We start from the raw sequence: 15,744 nt of genomic DNA on the forward strand, positions 1-15,744 counted from the left end.
TGGAATACGGTTTCGCTTTGGGGAGGAGGCAGTGAGGGGGCAGCTAATTGGACCCGACACATCATGATCTCAGGAATCCTGGCTCGGGGGACTGCAGCCCTGTTTTGTTCCGAGCTCTTGGTTCAGAAGCAAGTACAAGGACATGTTTGACGGGGGAGGGGGGGGGGGCTTGAAAACAAAATGTAACAGAAAGGGGGGAATGGTAACGAATAATACACATCCACCTTTGCTTATAAATCGGAATCACCTAATGCCATCCTCCACTAGAGATGCAAGTGAAACACCCTCGAGCACTGACTCTACCTTGTTCTTTCGCTACCAGTCAACCCCACCCGGGCTTCCCGGACCGGCGCGGCTCCTTCCGCAGCCTGCTTGCTTGCTTTCTGCACCAAGTCAAATAACCATTTTTAAGGCCAGCATCGCGTAAATTCCCCTCCCCGCCCCAGCCTCGTTGCATCCTCTCTCGTTATCTCATTCCCACTGCACAGCTGCCTAGGGAAGTCCGTGGGAATTTCTGAGCCCGGAGGAGAGGTTTACGCCCGGGGAAGGCTCTGTGTTTTCTCTAGCCCCCTTCCCGTCTCCTCCACGTAAACGCGTTTTTATCAGGATTACAGGAGAGAAGGACAGAGGCCCAGGGCACTACCCTATGCCAAGAAAAGCACAAAGCACAATGAGTAACTTTACAGTCTTTAAGCTCTGGATCACCATCTATCTCATTCCTGCGGCAAAATGGTAGCTAGAAAAGCTGTGTTGAGGTATTTTGTGCAAGGTAGGGAAATAAATGCACAGAAGTCGGGCTAGATGGGCCAAGTTCTGTGAATCCATATGTGAAGTCCATCTGAAATTGGCCAATCGGTAAAACAGAGAAAAGTTGTCAACAAACACCAACTTAGCTCCAACTTAACTCAAGCTGTAGATATGAAACAGGAATCCCATCATAAGGCATTAGAAGGCACTTCTAGATAGGCTGGTTTTCAGGCTTCTTTGGTGTCTTTGGAGTATTTTTGGCCGTCTACAGAAGGAGCTACCTACATACAAACTGTAAGGATTCTAAATATGATAAGCGTCAGCTGCTTAGTACATTTTGTTTCAAAGACAAAGTGCTGTTGCCACCGATATGATAAGCCAGTTTTTAAATAAGGATTTTTAATTCTCTCATCTCAGTTATGTCTTATTACCAAGAACCACTCACTGCAGCTCCAAAGGAATGTTAGTCCACTTTTATGGTTCTTTCTTTCATTTTTTTCATCCTGCCACTGTCCTCAAGAAGCTACGAATTAGTAGCTCTAAATTCATCCTTCAGATGCCTCGCACACACTGATTATTAAATTCACACAATGAAAGTTACCGTATTTGGCATTTCCTTCAACCCCCTTTGGACCCTTGGGCCAGGCATGAACTGAGAACTCCTGACACCTCAACTATGCAGAGTTTTGTTACTTGGGGTTAGTATAGTGCTCAAAAGTAATACTGCTTCATTCCAATAAAAAAAATCTCTACCAGGGGCGCCTGGGTGGCTCAGTAGGTTAAGCGTCTGACTTTGGCTCAGGTCATGATCTCACGGTTCGTGGATTCGAGCCCTACATCGGGCTCTGTGCTGACAGCTCAGAGTCTGGAGCCTGCTTCGGATTCTGTGTCTCCCTCTCTCTGCCCCTCCCCTGCTCGCGTTCTGTCTCTCTCTCTCAGAAACAAACTTAAAAAAAAAACCAACTCTACCATTAATTTTTTTTTCAATAACTGCTCTCCATCTGGAGTACTGATCTGAAAACGTTAAATCACAGCAAGGTAAACCAGAATACCCCTGTTCTTGAATTCTAGAAACAGGCTGAGAAGAAACATCACACTTGCCTTCCTACATGGTTCGTCCTACCCAGTCCCTTGCCCCGTAATCTTTGTTCCTATTTACTTTTATGTACTTGCTTTATTGACCAGATCTCCTCTATATCAGGGGCCGAAAATTACTTTCAGTATGAATACTTGGGAGTTAGATGATGTTTATAAATAAAAACTAATGATTTTTAAAAGACGCAAAGAAGTGAAGACAAAGAGGAAGAAGGGCTGGTATGAAGAGTAGAGAAAAGAAGGATTCAACCAAGGACGGCGTGGGGAGGTCTAGCCTGCAATCGCTGACTCTAGACGACTCACTGGTGAAGCCCAGAGGGGGCTCAAAGCCTACAACTAGCCTTGCCCAAGGGTACCATATCCCAAGCAATGAAAACAGTACTGGGGCGGGACAAGCGTGGATTTTACTTCTGACTGTACTTTGGACAAATGATCGAACCTCTCAAGATTCCAATGCCCTCAACTGCAAGATGGAGATCGTGGCAAAGACCGGCTAAGTATTCTTCAAGGTGGTTCTTCTTGGACACGTAGCTCGACGACATTTCTTTGCTTCCCTGCAGCCAGACGTGACCACGGGACTGTGCCGACGAAAGGTGAGCAGAAGTGATGGATGCCACGTGTGGTCCTCCGAGCTCTTCCCCGCCTCGGTGATAGAATGGAGATGCCTGCAGGCATCTCGGGAGCTACACAGTGAGCATGGTCTCTGGGTCACCCGCGGCCACTGGACCAGGAACACCAAAGTGGATCACTGCACCGGCAAAACCTGAACAATTTCCGTGTTGAGTCTCCGAGAGTTGGGGTTTATCTGATACATCTGTTAGAGCTACCTTAACCCCTACGGGGGGGACCACAGCACGCTTGTCTCATGAGCTTTCTGCGAGGGTTAAATGAGATGATGCTTGCAAGTCCTCACTCTACTGTCTGCTACGCAATGAGCGTTCGCCATCGAATGTTAACTCTTTAGCGAGGAGGAGCCGGCATGCCTGGATACTAGACGAAATGGAGGCACTTATGACTCAAAAACCTGGAGGCGAGGTTGCACAGATTTCCACTGGTTGGCCAGTTGGGTTTGAAAAGTCACCTTCGGTGTAAGCGTTTGGTGTTTTAAAGAATATGCTAAACAAAAATAATCTATGCTCCCTGGAAATATTAACTGTTATGCATTCCGCGACACAACAAAGTACGTCCTTACTCTAATGGTGCTTCCATCCTGAACTCCAGAATCTCTAAGCTCAAACAGTGAGAAATCATATTTGGTGCTTAAAATCGGTAAACCAGATTTTGGACTGGTGTGCTCAAGTCTTAAAGCCCCGGTTACAAGGGTTCCCACGATGCTTCACTGCGGCCTTAGAAAATGTTCCCTTTTGTTAGGGAAGAGTTTAACAGTGATCTTGGGAATTCATTCTGGTCTGGGCTCTAAACGCTAAGGGAAAATGTTGGTACTTTTCCCTCCGCGGCGTTCCAAGGTGCAGCTTGGCTGGTAATCGCTACAGGGCAGAATGAGTCAGCGGTCTGAGTCACTTTACCAGAATGTATCCCATGCATTCTGTTCCAGGTCTCAAATAGCAGAGTGGCTGGTCATGAGGAGGCCCCGGGCTGAGAGCACAGCGGAGCCCTAGAGAGAAAACAAGCCCTAACACTTCCCTCAGACTCCAGCTCCAAATAAAGGAGTCGAAATGTCAAGGGTAGAAAATCCCCACTGTTCCTCATTTAAAGGAAATTGATTTGAAATGAAAGTAAGCGGAAGCGGCAACTCATCAAATGTGCTTAGCAGGCAATAGGTTCATTCAGACAGTCTTGTAAGTTTTATTCCTTGAAATTGTCGGTAAATGACTACTTTTACAAAAGGATACTTTACTGGTTGAATTGTGTCCCCCTCCCCACCCCCAGATTTATATATTGAAGTCTTAACTTCAGTACCTCAGAATGTGACCTTATTTGGACAGAGGGTCGCTGCAGATATATTATAGTAAAGATGGGGTCATTGTGTGGGCTCTAATCCAGTATGGCTGGTGTCCACATAAAAAAGGGCAAATTTGGACACAGAGACAAGGAGAGAGGAAAGATGAAGGGAAAATAAAGGCAGAAGGGTGCCCTGGTGGCTCAGTCATTAGGTTGACTAGTCGTTCGTCAGACAAGCGTCTGACTCTTGCTTTCGGCTCAGGTCATGATCTCACGGTTTGTGAGTTTGAGCCCTGCATTGAGCCCTGATTTGGGTCCCCTGCTGTCAGCAAAGAGCCCACTTTGGATCCTCTGTCCCCCACTCTCTCTGCCCTTCCCCGCTCACGCTCTCTCTCTCAAAAGCAAACATTAAAAGAAAAAAAAAAAAAAAGAACACAAAGTTTGTTCCAGTGAAACACGTGCTTTGATATCCACAGATGCTTTCCTTTCTTCTCCGATGAAGGCTTTATTATTTTTAATTTTTATACTTTCTAGTTTCTAATAAGGATTTGGTTTTTTGGCAACCTTTATTTCTCTCTATTGGTTCCGCCACTAAAATGCCAGATTGGAAGCTTCACTTTGGGTGAGCAAAGCCTCACGTATGGACTTATCCAATCACTATGCTGTACATCCGAAACTAACGTAACCTTGAGTATCAGTGAAACTTCAACAGAAAAAAACATGAGAGATTGGAACAGAATCAAAACCACTCGTGCTTCTCTTCTGATAATCAAATTGGCAAGAAAGGAAAAGGGCACAAAGGGTCAGAGACAATGATAATCAGTGAATGAACTCCCAATATGTAGTGTGATATATACTACCATGAAAATGAGAAAGAAAGGGGTTAGTAGCTTTCTCCTTACAACATGGAGGGCCAGAGGTGACCCAGCTGTCAAAGCAATGGTTTTACCTCCTAAACCTAATTTACCTCAATTAACTTAAAATATTGTCTAACTGTGATTGAATAAATACATGAAACGAGCTCGAAATTAATGGAAGACACGATAACTATTTCAGTCCTAAGCTGGTCCTTTAGACTTAATTTTGCAAGAGTTTCAGGGAATGTTATAAACAATGGAGAATTTATAAAAGTCATCAGGAAGTAGCTAAGTCTCGAGATACGCTGAAGTATCTACAAGACTATGAAACTTAGAAACTATGAGACTTAGAAACTCATAGGAACTGGGGCGCCTGGGCAGCTCAATCGGTTGGGTGACTCACTCTTGATTTCAGCTCGGGTCATGATCTTACGGTTTGTGAGTTTGAGACCCACGTTGGGCTCTATGTTGACGGCTTGGAGCCTACTTGGGATTCTCTCTCTCTCCCTCTCTCTGCCCCGCCCCTGCTAATGCGCTCTCTCTCTCTCTCTCTCTCAAAATAAATAAATAAACTTTAAAAAGATTTAAAAAAAGAAACCCAGAGGAACTAAAAATATTTCTTTGAGAATCCAAAGGGCGTTTAGGGTGGGTATTCCATCATGATTTTAAAAAGTGAGGTCCATGGGAATGGAAAGGAGGCTGAAATATAATCAAATGTGAGTAGGGATCAGAAAACACCACATCACGGGATGCTCTGTGGAGAAAACCAAACTCTTCCCTTAACTGGGAGATTTTTTCCCAACAGACAGACTGAATAAATAACGTGCGTTTTCTCTTTCAAAGAAATCATAGGAAGTTACTAAGGAGATGCTTTCCCATTTCTCAGTCATCTTTACTATCCCCATTATGCACAAGTGAAAAGCTCTCGTTCAGCTGATGGGAGTTTAATCTGTGTACCCTTCTTTACATATACAAATGTCCTTCTTCCTCCTCCCAGAAGATCATATAGTGTTTCCAGAGATATACTTAACTGCCTGATTAATTACTGGACCTCTATGTAAATTACTGTAAAGATGTAGATGATCATTTTATCACTTATTCAGCTCGACCAACATTTACAGTTTAACGTATCTGACAAAGCCATTTATATACCCCTATAATATAACTAAACGTAAGTGAAAGCTATGGTAAGTCTATAATAATAGCCTTAAAATAATTTGCTAACTACAGACAGTTCCCTAAGCAATTACAAGACGCTGTATGTTAATTTAGAAAGGAATTCCAAACAAGGCATTTAAAACCTAATAAGATGCCATTAAATGAAGGGAGACAGGGGAGGGAGGAGGGGAAAGAAAACCCTAAGGCTTGAACTAGGAGAAATGATTCTCTGAGCTACTGACCCTTGCAAGATCCACGTTTTCCTTGGATTTCTATACACAAAGCAGATTTCTAATTGAAGGTGATTATCTAGTTACTACATCCCAAATTGCATGTGTTTCTTGTATTGAGTCACATCCACATCTCATTATATGGAGCATTTATCAATATGAAAGTCCATAGAAATAATCGAGTCAACTACGAACTATATACAATGAGAACGTGCTCTATAAACCATGAGGCACTGTATAACCATCAAATGTGATTATCTCCAGTGACAACAGTCTGCCTCCTGGTACTCATATGGATCTATTCAGATTGACATCTGAATTATGATGTCGATCCACCGGGAATAAACTTTCCACAGAAATTACAGAAAAAAAGCACCTGGTTTGCTCTTGGTTTTTTTGAGGTATGGATACCTCATGCATACCTGCTGGTCACTAGAAATACACACGTCGATATCGTCATCAACACCATGAGGAAAAAGAAAAAGCATGGCAACACACAATTCTAAAAACAAAAAGATGAAGTGCTATACAGCACTTTTTGTCTACATAAACTTGAGAGCTGAGTGCCTCGATCAAGGCAACGTAACAGTAAAGAAATATGCAGACTTCTGCATGGCACAAATGTGCTTCTGTAAAATATCATCCCCATTAGTTAGGTTAATTAAGATGAACACACAAGTCATTGAAAACCCCCAAAGTCGACAAAAGATAATTTACCAAGGAAACACACAAAGGCAAAAGTAATATTCACTCTGAGTCACTCATTTAACAGATTGGAAGGAGCGTCTTATGAATACTTGAGCTGTCGCCATTGATTACCAAAAATGACATGCATCCAAATAGCTTACAAGGGCCAAAGGACAACCTGTTTTCCCACAAAAGTTCGATGGACAATGTGGGCTGGTGCACAGAACGAGTGGAAGTGAATCCGATCCCACATACAATCGCTGCTATTAAGCGGACTATACATACGCACACATACAAACTTGAGTATTTGCGTTGTAGGTTTTGTTGTACTCAGATGAATGAAGTAGCACTCATCTTGGGAATCCATGTTTGGCATTTTTCATTGACTTAGCACAGTGTTTCCATCCAAAATAGTAACCTGCATTCCTACTCAAATATATCACAACGAAGCATTCAGAGCAAAAGACCAACACTGACTTATGCTGTAGAATAATCTTTTGTAAAATTTGTCATTGCCACCCGCCCAAAATAAACATTCCCACCCTTACCTCGAGGGTCATGTTCACGGTACTGATGGCCACTTTTATTTCTCCATCTGACAGTTCTTTTATGTCCTTCAGCATTGTCTGTTCAATACTTAAACCTACAGATGAGAGGGGGAAAAACATTATTTACACTTGGGGAACTGTTTTGGGTAATATCAAGGGACTGTGTAAAGAATTCACCCTGTTAATTTCAATGTATTCTCCCAATAAGATCTCTTTTACCCATAACGAACACACACATTAAAGCAAAAATCACATCAGAGACAGTATTTGCACCAGTTAGGTTCCTAGCAAGAAATAGAATTCACCCCTCATCTCACACACACACACACACACACACACACACACACACACACACACAGAGTTTTTAATGGTAGGACACATACAGAAGTATGGGTGGGGCCAAGAAAATGAATAAAAGATGGTGAGGCATCCAGACACTGGCAAAGGGACAAGGGAAGAAACAGACCTGAAAGTACAGGAGAGGGGCCGTCAAAAACTTAGCGTCAAATCAGTAAGGACGCAAGGGAGAAATAGTACAGCCTCTTTATTCTCCTTCCTTGGATCCTCACATCCCATGTGCTACTAACGCTTTTCACTAACCAGAAGGCAGGGGATTAAACACTCGGAGGTCAGCCTCTAGAGACCCACAGCAGACCAGGGCAGAGAATGGAATGGGGAGGAGTGAGCCAATGACAAAAACCTAACAGAATCATGCAAGCTAGCTAAGGAATACATCGCAAGATCAAAATTTGCTTTCAGGATGGATTCAGTTGGGCCTTCATATTTTCTATTGTAATTTAATTCAAAGTGCACTTCATAGGGGCACCTGGGTGGCTCAGTCGGTTAAGCGTCCGACTTCAGCTCAGGTCTTGATCTCACGGTTCATGGGTTCGAGCCCTGCACGCGGCTCTGTGCTGACAGCTCAGAGCCTGGAGCCTGCTTCGGATTCTGTGTCTCCCTCTCTCTCTGCCCCTCCCCCACTTGTGCTCTGTCTCTCTCTCCCTCTCTCTGAAAAATAAATAAATGTAAAAAAATAAAAAAAAAATTAGAACTCTCTGCCAATCACAGCAGTGTGGGGAAACAGACGGGTATGAAACATTTTCCTTTGACTTGAAGACTAACAGGCCACAATCTATCATACGGCAGCATAAAATGAGTTCTAGAATATATTGTGACATTAAAATCTTGGTCTAGTCTTGAAAGTGAATGACATAAACGCACCCCATCGTGCGGCCACACTTACACCTACACGCACGAGTGTACATTGGGAGCAAATGTGCCGGGGCCCCGCCCACACGTCCTCACACCTTCCGTGGTGTGACGCCCAACCACGAAAGCCCGCTCTGAGGGGTATTAACAGCCCCCGGGACTGAGCAGCCCCCAACAGTCCAGTGGCATGCTGGTGAATATTTAACAACCAACAGCGAAGCTTGATCTGTAGCGTTTGTTCATCCCTGTGGTGGCAATACTCCCACCAGGGCTGATTTCCAGCTGCCAACCCAACATAACCCAATTCACAAAAGTCCTGAGTTTTAACAACCGGCCCCTGGAGCTTGGATGAGCAAGTTCTAACACACTTGGGATCTAACACACATGGGATAACACCGAGGTGCAATTCCTCTCTCTTTCCCCGGGCTCCCCCCCCCGCGCGGTGACGGTATGGCTTCCCACAGAGCTAACCTGCCCCATAAGCCCCTCCGTCCCCTCTCAGTGCTTCTTGGGTTCCTCTCCAAAATAAACTGCTTTGCCTCTGGCTCTGTCCCCGGGGGATTCCAAACTGAGGGAGAAAGCTTTGTCTGGGGCTGGCCTGGTCACTCGCCAGCTGTGTGCGTGATGACCAGAAAGCAAAGCCGCCCTTCTGTGCCTCAGTGTTCACATCTGGAAACTGGGGGTAATACCTGTCAGGATTGTCATGAAGACTCATATAATCCGTGCCAAGTTATTCCAGCATCCGTGAATTATATCTGTTTCTCATCACGATGAAAAACTGAGCCAGGAAATCCACTGTCTTGATAAAGCTTCGATTTAGAGAATAATTTTATCTGCTTAGCTGTCTTTGCTCTTTCTTTTTCTAAAATTAATTGATTTATGAAATGCCGTTGTACTTGACGTTGCTCCTGCCACATTGCTCAGAATAGAACCTTCTCGGCACAGGGATTTCATGTAATGAGGCATCCACGGTGCACGTTAGACGCGTGAATTACCCATACATGCAGACACAAAGGCCCCAGAGGTGAGTCTGCGGTACGGGCTGCCTGCGTCCAGGCGAGTTAACATCGTGTGCCTGAAAATCTTCCACAAGCACGGACAGTAGGGAAGAAAACAAAGGCGCTGGCAACGTGCCATCCCAGAAACCATCCCTACTCAGGCGCTGTGACAGAGCCGGGGGACAGAGTCACTCACCCTGAGCGCTGAATTGGGTCTCCTGCAGGACGTTGATAATGTCCTCTCTCGGGGGCAAGCTGGGAAATTTTTCTTCCAGGATAGAGAGAATTTCTTCCTGCTTCTCTGAGATCTTCTCGGATTCCATGGTCATCCACTTGAAAAGGATGCTACCTAAAAGACATGAATGAAAATGGCCTTTCACTTTCCAGCCAAGCCAGGATGGGAGCCAGGAAAATCCATGTTTTCTGGCTTGTCTAGCCATACTTCCACTTTCAGTTTCTTGTCTGGACCAGTGGCCTCCATGGAGTAGCTTTCAAGAGGCAGGTGTTAGAAAACGCTTCAGATACTGTCTGCCCCGCCTCTCTGATCGCCAGGTATTGATCTCTGCAATGTAACTGCCTATTACACACTTCGTAGGACAGAGTTTATGGGTAAAGGAACAAAATGGGTAGCTTTCCCCACCCACACAAACCTACAAAAATGATATACGTGTTTTTTTCATTTCAGAATGGAATTTAATGGCAAACTCTTTTAAAATATTAATATTATTTACTATTTCCCTTTAATATTCCCTTTAAGAGACCACAGAGGAGACTGCTTCCACTCATCACATTACAGGGCTCACATATGAACTTCTTCCTTTTAACAACTCAAGGACTGCATAGTCTGTCAGCAGGAAAGGAATCGGACAAGGTGTTGAATCTGGAGCCCATTCTCAATCTCCCAGGAACCACACACTTCTTCGAAGTTACTGTTATCCATTTATAAGAATTCACAAGCTGGGGGTAAACTACAGGCCTCGATTACACAGTAATTTGCCAACAGGAATGACCATCCTCTGACAAACTCCTGGAATTTTCTGTGCACAATCTCACCACGAAAAGGAGGATTTGCCACTTGTCACATCCCCTTCCCCTGTATCTTGATCCGGGCTAACATGGAGCCACGGGGGAAAGAAAAGTTTTACTTAGGATGAATGACGAAACTCTCTAAAAGTCGCCACACCTGTTGATTAATCAAGGTGTCACCATCTCTCCCAACATGGGGCTCAAATTCATGACCCTGAGATCAAGAGCCACCTGTTCCACTGAGCCAGCCAGGTGCCCCACCACTTGCCCATTTTATTTAAAAAAAAAATTTTTTTTTAACGTTTATTTATTTTTGAGACAGAGAGAGACAGAATGAATGGGGGAGGGGCAGGGAGAGAGGGAGACACAGAATTGGAAGCAGGCTCCAGGCTCTGAGTCATCAGCCCAGAACCCGACGTGGGGCTCGAACTCACGGGCCGCAAGATCGTGACCTGAGCCGAAGTCGGACGCTTAACCGACTGAGCCACCCAGGTGCCCCACCACTTGCCCATTTTAAAACAGAAATAATACTGCTTTCCCAGCTTGCAAAGTTATATTGAGAATCAATGAATGCAAATATCATAATAACAGTAAATATGCCAAATATATTTAAAGCGTTTATTTAAAGCATTTCATTTATTTATTTAAAGCATTTCATTCATTCATTCATTCATTCCTTCAACAAAGAAGCACTTGCTATGGGCAGGGCACAATGCTAGATGCAATGATTCAAGACTGAGATACAGACATTCATGCCCCTTGAAGCTCATAGTCGTTTAGGGGCTACAAATAAGTAAACACATACAATTCCGTCATTAGAGGGACGAGGAATATCACTGGGGGAATACAAAGTACTCTAGATCTAGACCAGAATCTAGGAGTCACAAAAAGCTTTGTAGAGAGAGTTAACCTTGGCTGAGACTTGAAGGATAACTTAATGTAAAGGAAAAGTAAGAAGATCATGGTCACATAGACCATGTGCAAAGGCACTGAGGTGGGAGAGGCTCTGGAGGGATTCTTACAAAACGTAAATGTGAGGGGCACCTGGGTGGCTCAGTCGGTTAAGCATCCGACTCTTGATTTCAGCTCAGATCGTGATCTCACGGGTGGTGGGACTGAGCCCCGTGTTGGACACTGCACTTACAGTGAGAAGCCTGCTTGAGATTCTCTCTCCCTCTCTCTCTCTCTGCCCCTCACCCATCCCCCCCCCCTTTCTCTCTCACTCAAAAATAAATAAATACACGTTAAAAAAAAGAATCCCTCTAGCTACCAAGCAGAGAATGAATCAGACAAAGCATACCAGGAGAATTAGAAGGCTGTTTTAGATGAGTGTCAGGGAAGAAGCAGTCCACAGGCGGAGAAGTGGACAGATTCAAGATAAATTATCATTTAAAGGTGGGGAGCAGCCAGCTGGATTCTTCGGTCTGACAATTTCTGGCACAGAATCCAAAACATAAAGATGGCTTTTCCACTCTTTGTTGAGGCAACGGTGAGTCTGAATTTCAAAAAAGACCCTCATCTGCTTCTGGCTCTGATAAACTACTTGTACCAAGAACAAGGAGAAAAGCTAGATAAAAGACCAAAAAAAAAAAAAATTGCACTAAAATATATTTTAAAAAATCTGTGATGACATCAGGCAGTTACCCAGGTGACCATCTTAAAACTGAAGATCCTGGAGAGAAGGAAAGCGCGAAGGGGTGACGCCCACGCTTGGTGTTGTTCGTCCTCTCTGGGTATTTGTTAATTTAGAAGTTGTAGCTAATGAGATAAGATTCACAGATCTAACAATAGTTTCACAGGGATGGGGAGGCAAAAATTGAGGTTCAGGGCTCTCTGCAGAGAAGGAGTGTCGGGTTAAATACCCCAGGTTTTGAGAGGAGGCCCCTGGAGAGCCTGGGAAAGAGGTTGGAGGGAAATGATCTGCAGGGTGAGTCTGGTCCACCACCAGATTTTCTCAATAAAGCTTTGGTGGAATACAACCACACTTACTCACGTTGCTTATGGATGTTTTTGTGCTATAATGACGGTGTGAGTAGTTGCAACAGAGACCGTAGGCCTGCAAAGCCTAAAATATTTCCTGCTTGACTTTACGCCGATAAAGTTTGCTGACCTCTACCACAGCCAAAGGATGAAGCAAGAATAGATTAGTCCTCAAGGCGACGCAAGTCCTGATTTGAGTCAGCTCAAACGCAAAATAGATGAAGTTTCTCTGACATTCTTCTAGCTACCTCTGGTGCCAGAAGCCTGTCCTCTTTGGAGCAAACACATCTCATCATCCATCGTTTCATTGTCTCTATACCTTTCATGTATGCTGTTCAGCAATCAATGACAAATTACCAGGCATTAAAAAATATATATATGATCAAATGACTGAAAAGTTCGGGGGGGAAAAAAAAAAACTCATGAGAGAAGGAACGGAAACGGAACTAGAGGGAATTTTTAAAAAGGAGCTGGAGAATTACAGTAGAGAATTAGAATCTATAAATAAAATATGCAAAAGAAAATTTTAAACTGCAAGTTTAATCATTGAATGTAAGAACTCAAAAAAAAAAAAAAATAGGCATGCCTGGGTGGCTCAGTTGGTTGAGTGTCCAACTTTGGTTCAGGTCATGATCTCACAGTTCGTGGGTTCCGGCCCCGCGTCGGGCTCTGTGCTGACAGCTCGGAGCCTGGAGCCTGCTTCGGATTTTGTGTGTGTGTCTCTCTCTGCCCCTCCCCTGCTTGCGCTCTGTCTCTCTCTCTCAAAAAATAAAATAAAGGGGCGCCTGGGTGGCTCAGTCAGTTGAGCGTCCGACTTCAGCTCAGGTCGCAATCTTGCAGTTGGTGCGATCGAGCCCTGCATTAGGCTCTGTGCTGACAGCTCAGAGCCTGGAGCCTGCTTCTGATTCTGTGTGGGTGTCTCTCTCTCTCTCTCTACCCCTCCCCTGTTCATGCTCGGTCTCTCGCCCTCAAAATAAAATAAGCATTTAAAAAATAAATAAGCAAAATAAAAAGTTTAAAAAAACGTATAAAAAGAACTCAAAAACTATGTTCAATGACAGATGAGATCCACTGAGAAGATTAGTGAATTGGAAAATAAGTCAGAAGAAAATCTCCATGCTGAAGTATGGAGAGACTAAAGGGATGAAAAATCTACAGATGAGCATAAGAAACCCAGGGAACATGGAGAAAAGGCCTAACATACATGCAATGGAAGTTTCCCTTGGAGGAGAGAAAAACAGGACTAAGATTATATTTAAAAAGGCAACAGCCAATCACCTTTCAAAATTAATGAAAGATATTACTCCACGATATTTGTGTTCAACTATGAACCCAAATCAGGATAAACACAAAGAAAAAGACCTCTAGCCATATGACACTAAAACTGCTAAAAATTACAGAGAATAGAAATTTGAAATCAATCAGAAATAGAAAACGTGACTGTCAAAGGTACAACAATAAAAGGGAGAGCTGACCTCCCCCAAAATGATGAAAGTCAGAAGACAATGGAATTGTCTGCAAAGTACGGATAGAAAATAATTGCCAATCTAAATTTCTGTACTGAGTGAACACATGAAAAAATGAAGGCAAAATAAAGACGTTTCCAGAAAAATAAACTGAAATGGTCTGCCAAGAGAAAACCCACACTGAAAGCAAGTAGGAGCAGAAGAAAACCATTATATGTGGAAGCCAAGAAATGAAGGAAGAAAAGAGGCGCACTGGAGAACGAGAATACGTGGATAAGAATAAATCAATGTTCGTGGCATAAAACAATTGCAATATCTTATGGAGTTTTAAATTTATGCGTGATTAAAATACATTCCAGTGGCGACAAATTGCAGAAGGGACCAAGTAGAGGTAAATCGCTCTACGGTTCTTGGATTGTCAGGGAAGTGATCAAAATATCAATTTATATGAAATTAGAATTGTGTGTTATAACACGTATGTAACCACTAAAATAGCTTTCTTAAATAACAGATATCTCACAAACCAATGGGGGGAAATGTAACAGCAAAAATACTTTAATATAATAGGAGTAAAGAAATAAGGAAATGGAAGAAATGTGAGACAAGTTGAAAACAAACAGCAAAGGGGCGCCTGGGTGGCTCAGTCGGTTGAGTGTCCAACTTCAGCTCGGGTCATGATCTCACGGTTCGTGAGTTCGAGCCCCGCGTCGGGCTCTGTGCTGACAGCTCGAAGCTTGGAGCCTGGAGCCTGCTTCGGGTTCTGTGTCTCCCTTTCCCTCTGCCCCTCCGCCTCTCACACCTCTCACACTCTGTCACTCTCTCTCTCTCTCTCAAAAACAATATATATTTTTTAAAAGACAAAAGTATCAAACTGAATTTTAAAAGCCATAATAGCAATATACTGTTTTGACTTATGCCTTGGGGTGCCCGGGTGGCTTGGTCAGTTAAGTGGCTGACTTTGTAAAAGCACACCTGAGATATGGTGAAATATGTTGAGATATGTTGAAAGACGGAAAGTGAAAAAGTAGAAAAGATGGAACAATTGTTTGATATATTAATTGGAGACAAAGTAGACTAAAGTTCCCTCTCAGCAACTCTAAGAACCAGTAGGGAAAAAAGTCTGTAAAGATGTAGAATATTTGAGCAACATGACTAGCAAAGTTGACCAAACTGGCGTGTATTAAACACTGTCATCAACAATGGCGGACTAGACGTTCTTGTTTAGCACAAATAAGACATTAACCCAAACTGACCATCTGTTGGGGCATAAATCAAGTCTTTTTTTATTTTTTTAATGTTTACTTTTGAGAGACGGGGGGGGGGGGGGGGGGGGGGGTGGGGAGGAAGGGTGGAGAAAGAGGGGGACACAGAATCCAAAGTGGGCTCCAGGCTCTGAGCTGTCAACACAGAGCCCAACACGAGGCTCGAACCCATGAACTGTGAAATCATGACCTGAGCTGAAGTCGGCCACCTAACTGATCAAGCCACCCAGGTGCCTCAAGTCGTAACAAATTTCAAAAAATTGCAACCACAGAGTTACCACCTATGGCCACCATAACAGTCTGAAAATCAGTAATAGAACAAAACCAGCAAATTCCCAAATATTAGAAAATTAAACAACACATTCCTTTTTTTTTTTTAAATGTTTATTTTATTTTTGAAAGAGAGAACGTGCCAGCAGGGGAGGGACAGAGAGAGAGGGACACACAGAATCCAAAGCAGGCTCCAGGCTCTGAGCTGTCAGCACAGAGCCGGACGTGGGGCTGGAACTCATGAACCATGAGATCATGACCTGGGTCAAAGTTGACGCTTAACTGACTGAGCCACCCAGGCACTGTAAA

At 43.7% G+C, this 15,744-nt stretch overlaps 1 protein-coding gene across 4 annotated transcripts in view; it reads right to left on the reverse strand.

Annotated features, from left to right (window-relative positions):
* The window catches only part of PRUNE2 (prune homolog 2 with BCH domain), a 270,865-nt gene that overhangs the window by 176,887 nt on the left and 78,234 nt on the right, over positions 1-15,744 (reverse strand). For all 4 annotated transcript variants that reach the window (XM_042911941.1, XM_042911942.1, XM_042911940.1 and 1 more), the window contains exons 5-6: positions 9,628-9,780; positions 7,225-7,319 (exon numbers count right to left, since the gene is read on the reverse strand). In XM_042911941.1, coding sequence (XP_042767875.1) covers positions 7,225-7,319; positions 9,628-9,780 — 248 coding nt within the window. The remainder of the gene's footprint in view (positions 1-7,224; positions 7,320-9,627; positions 9,781-15,744) is intronic.

The sequence above is a fragment of the Panthera leo genome, chromosome D4 (genome assembly GCF_018350215.1).
Source record: "Panthera leo isolate Ple1 chromosome D4, P.leo_Ple1_pat1.1, whole genome shotgun sequence".
NCBI lineage: Eukaryota > Metazoa > Chordata > Mammalia > Carnivora > Felidae > Panthera > Panthera leo.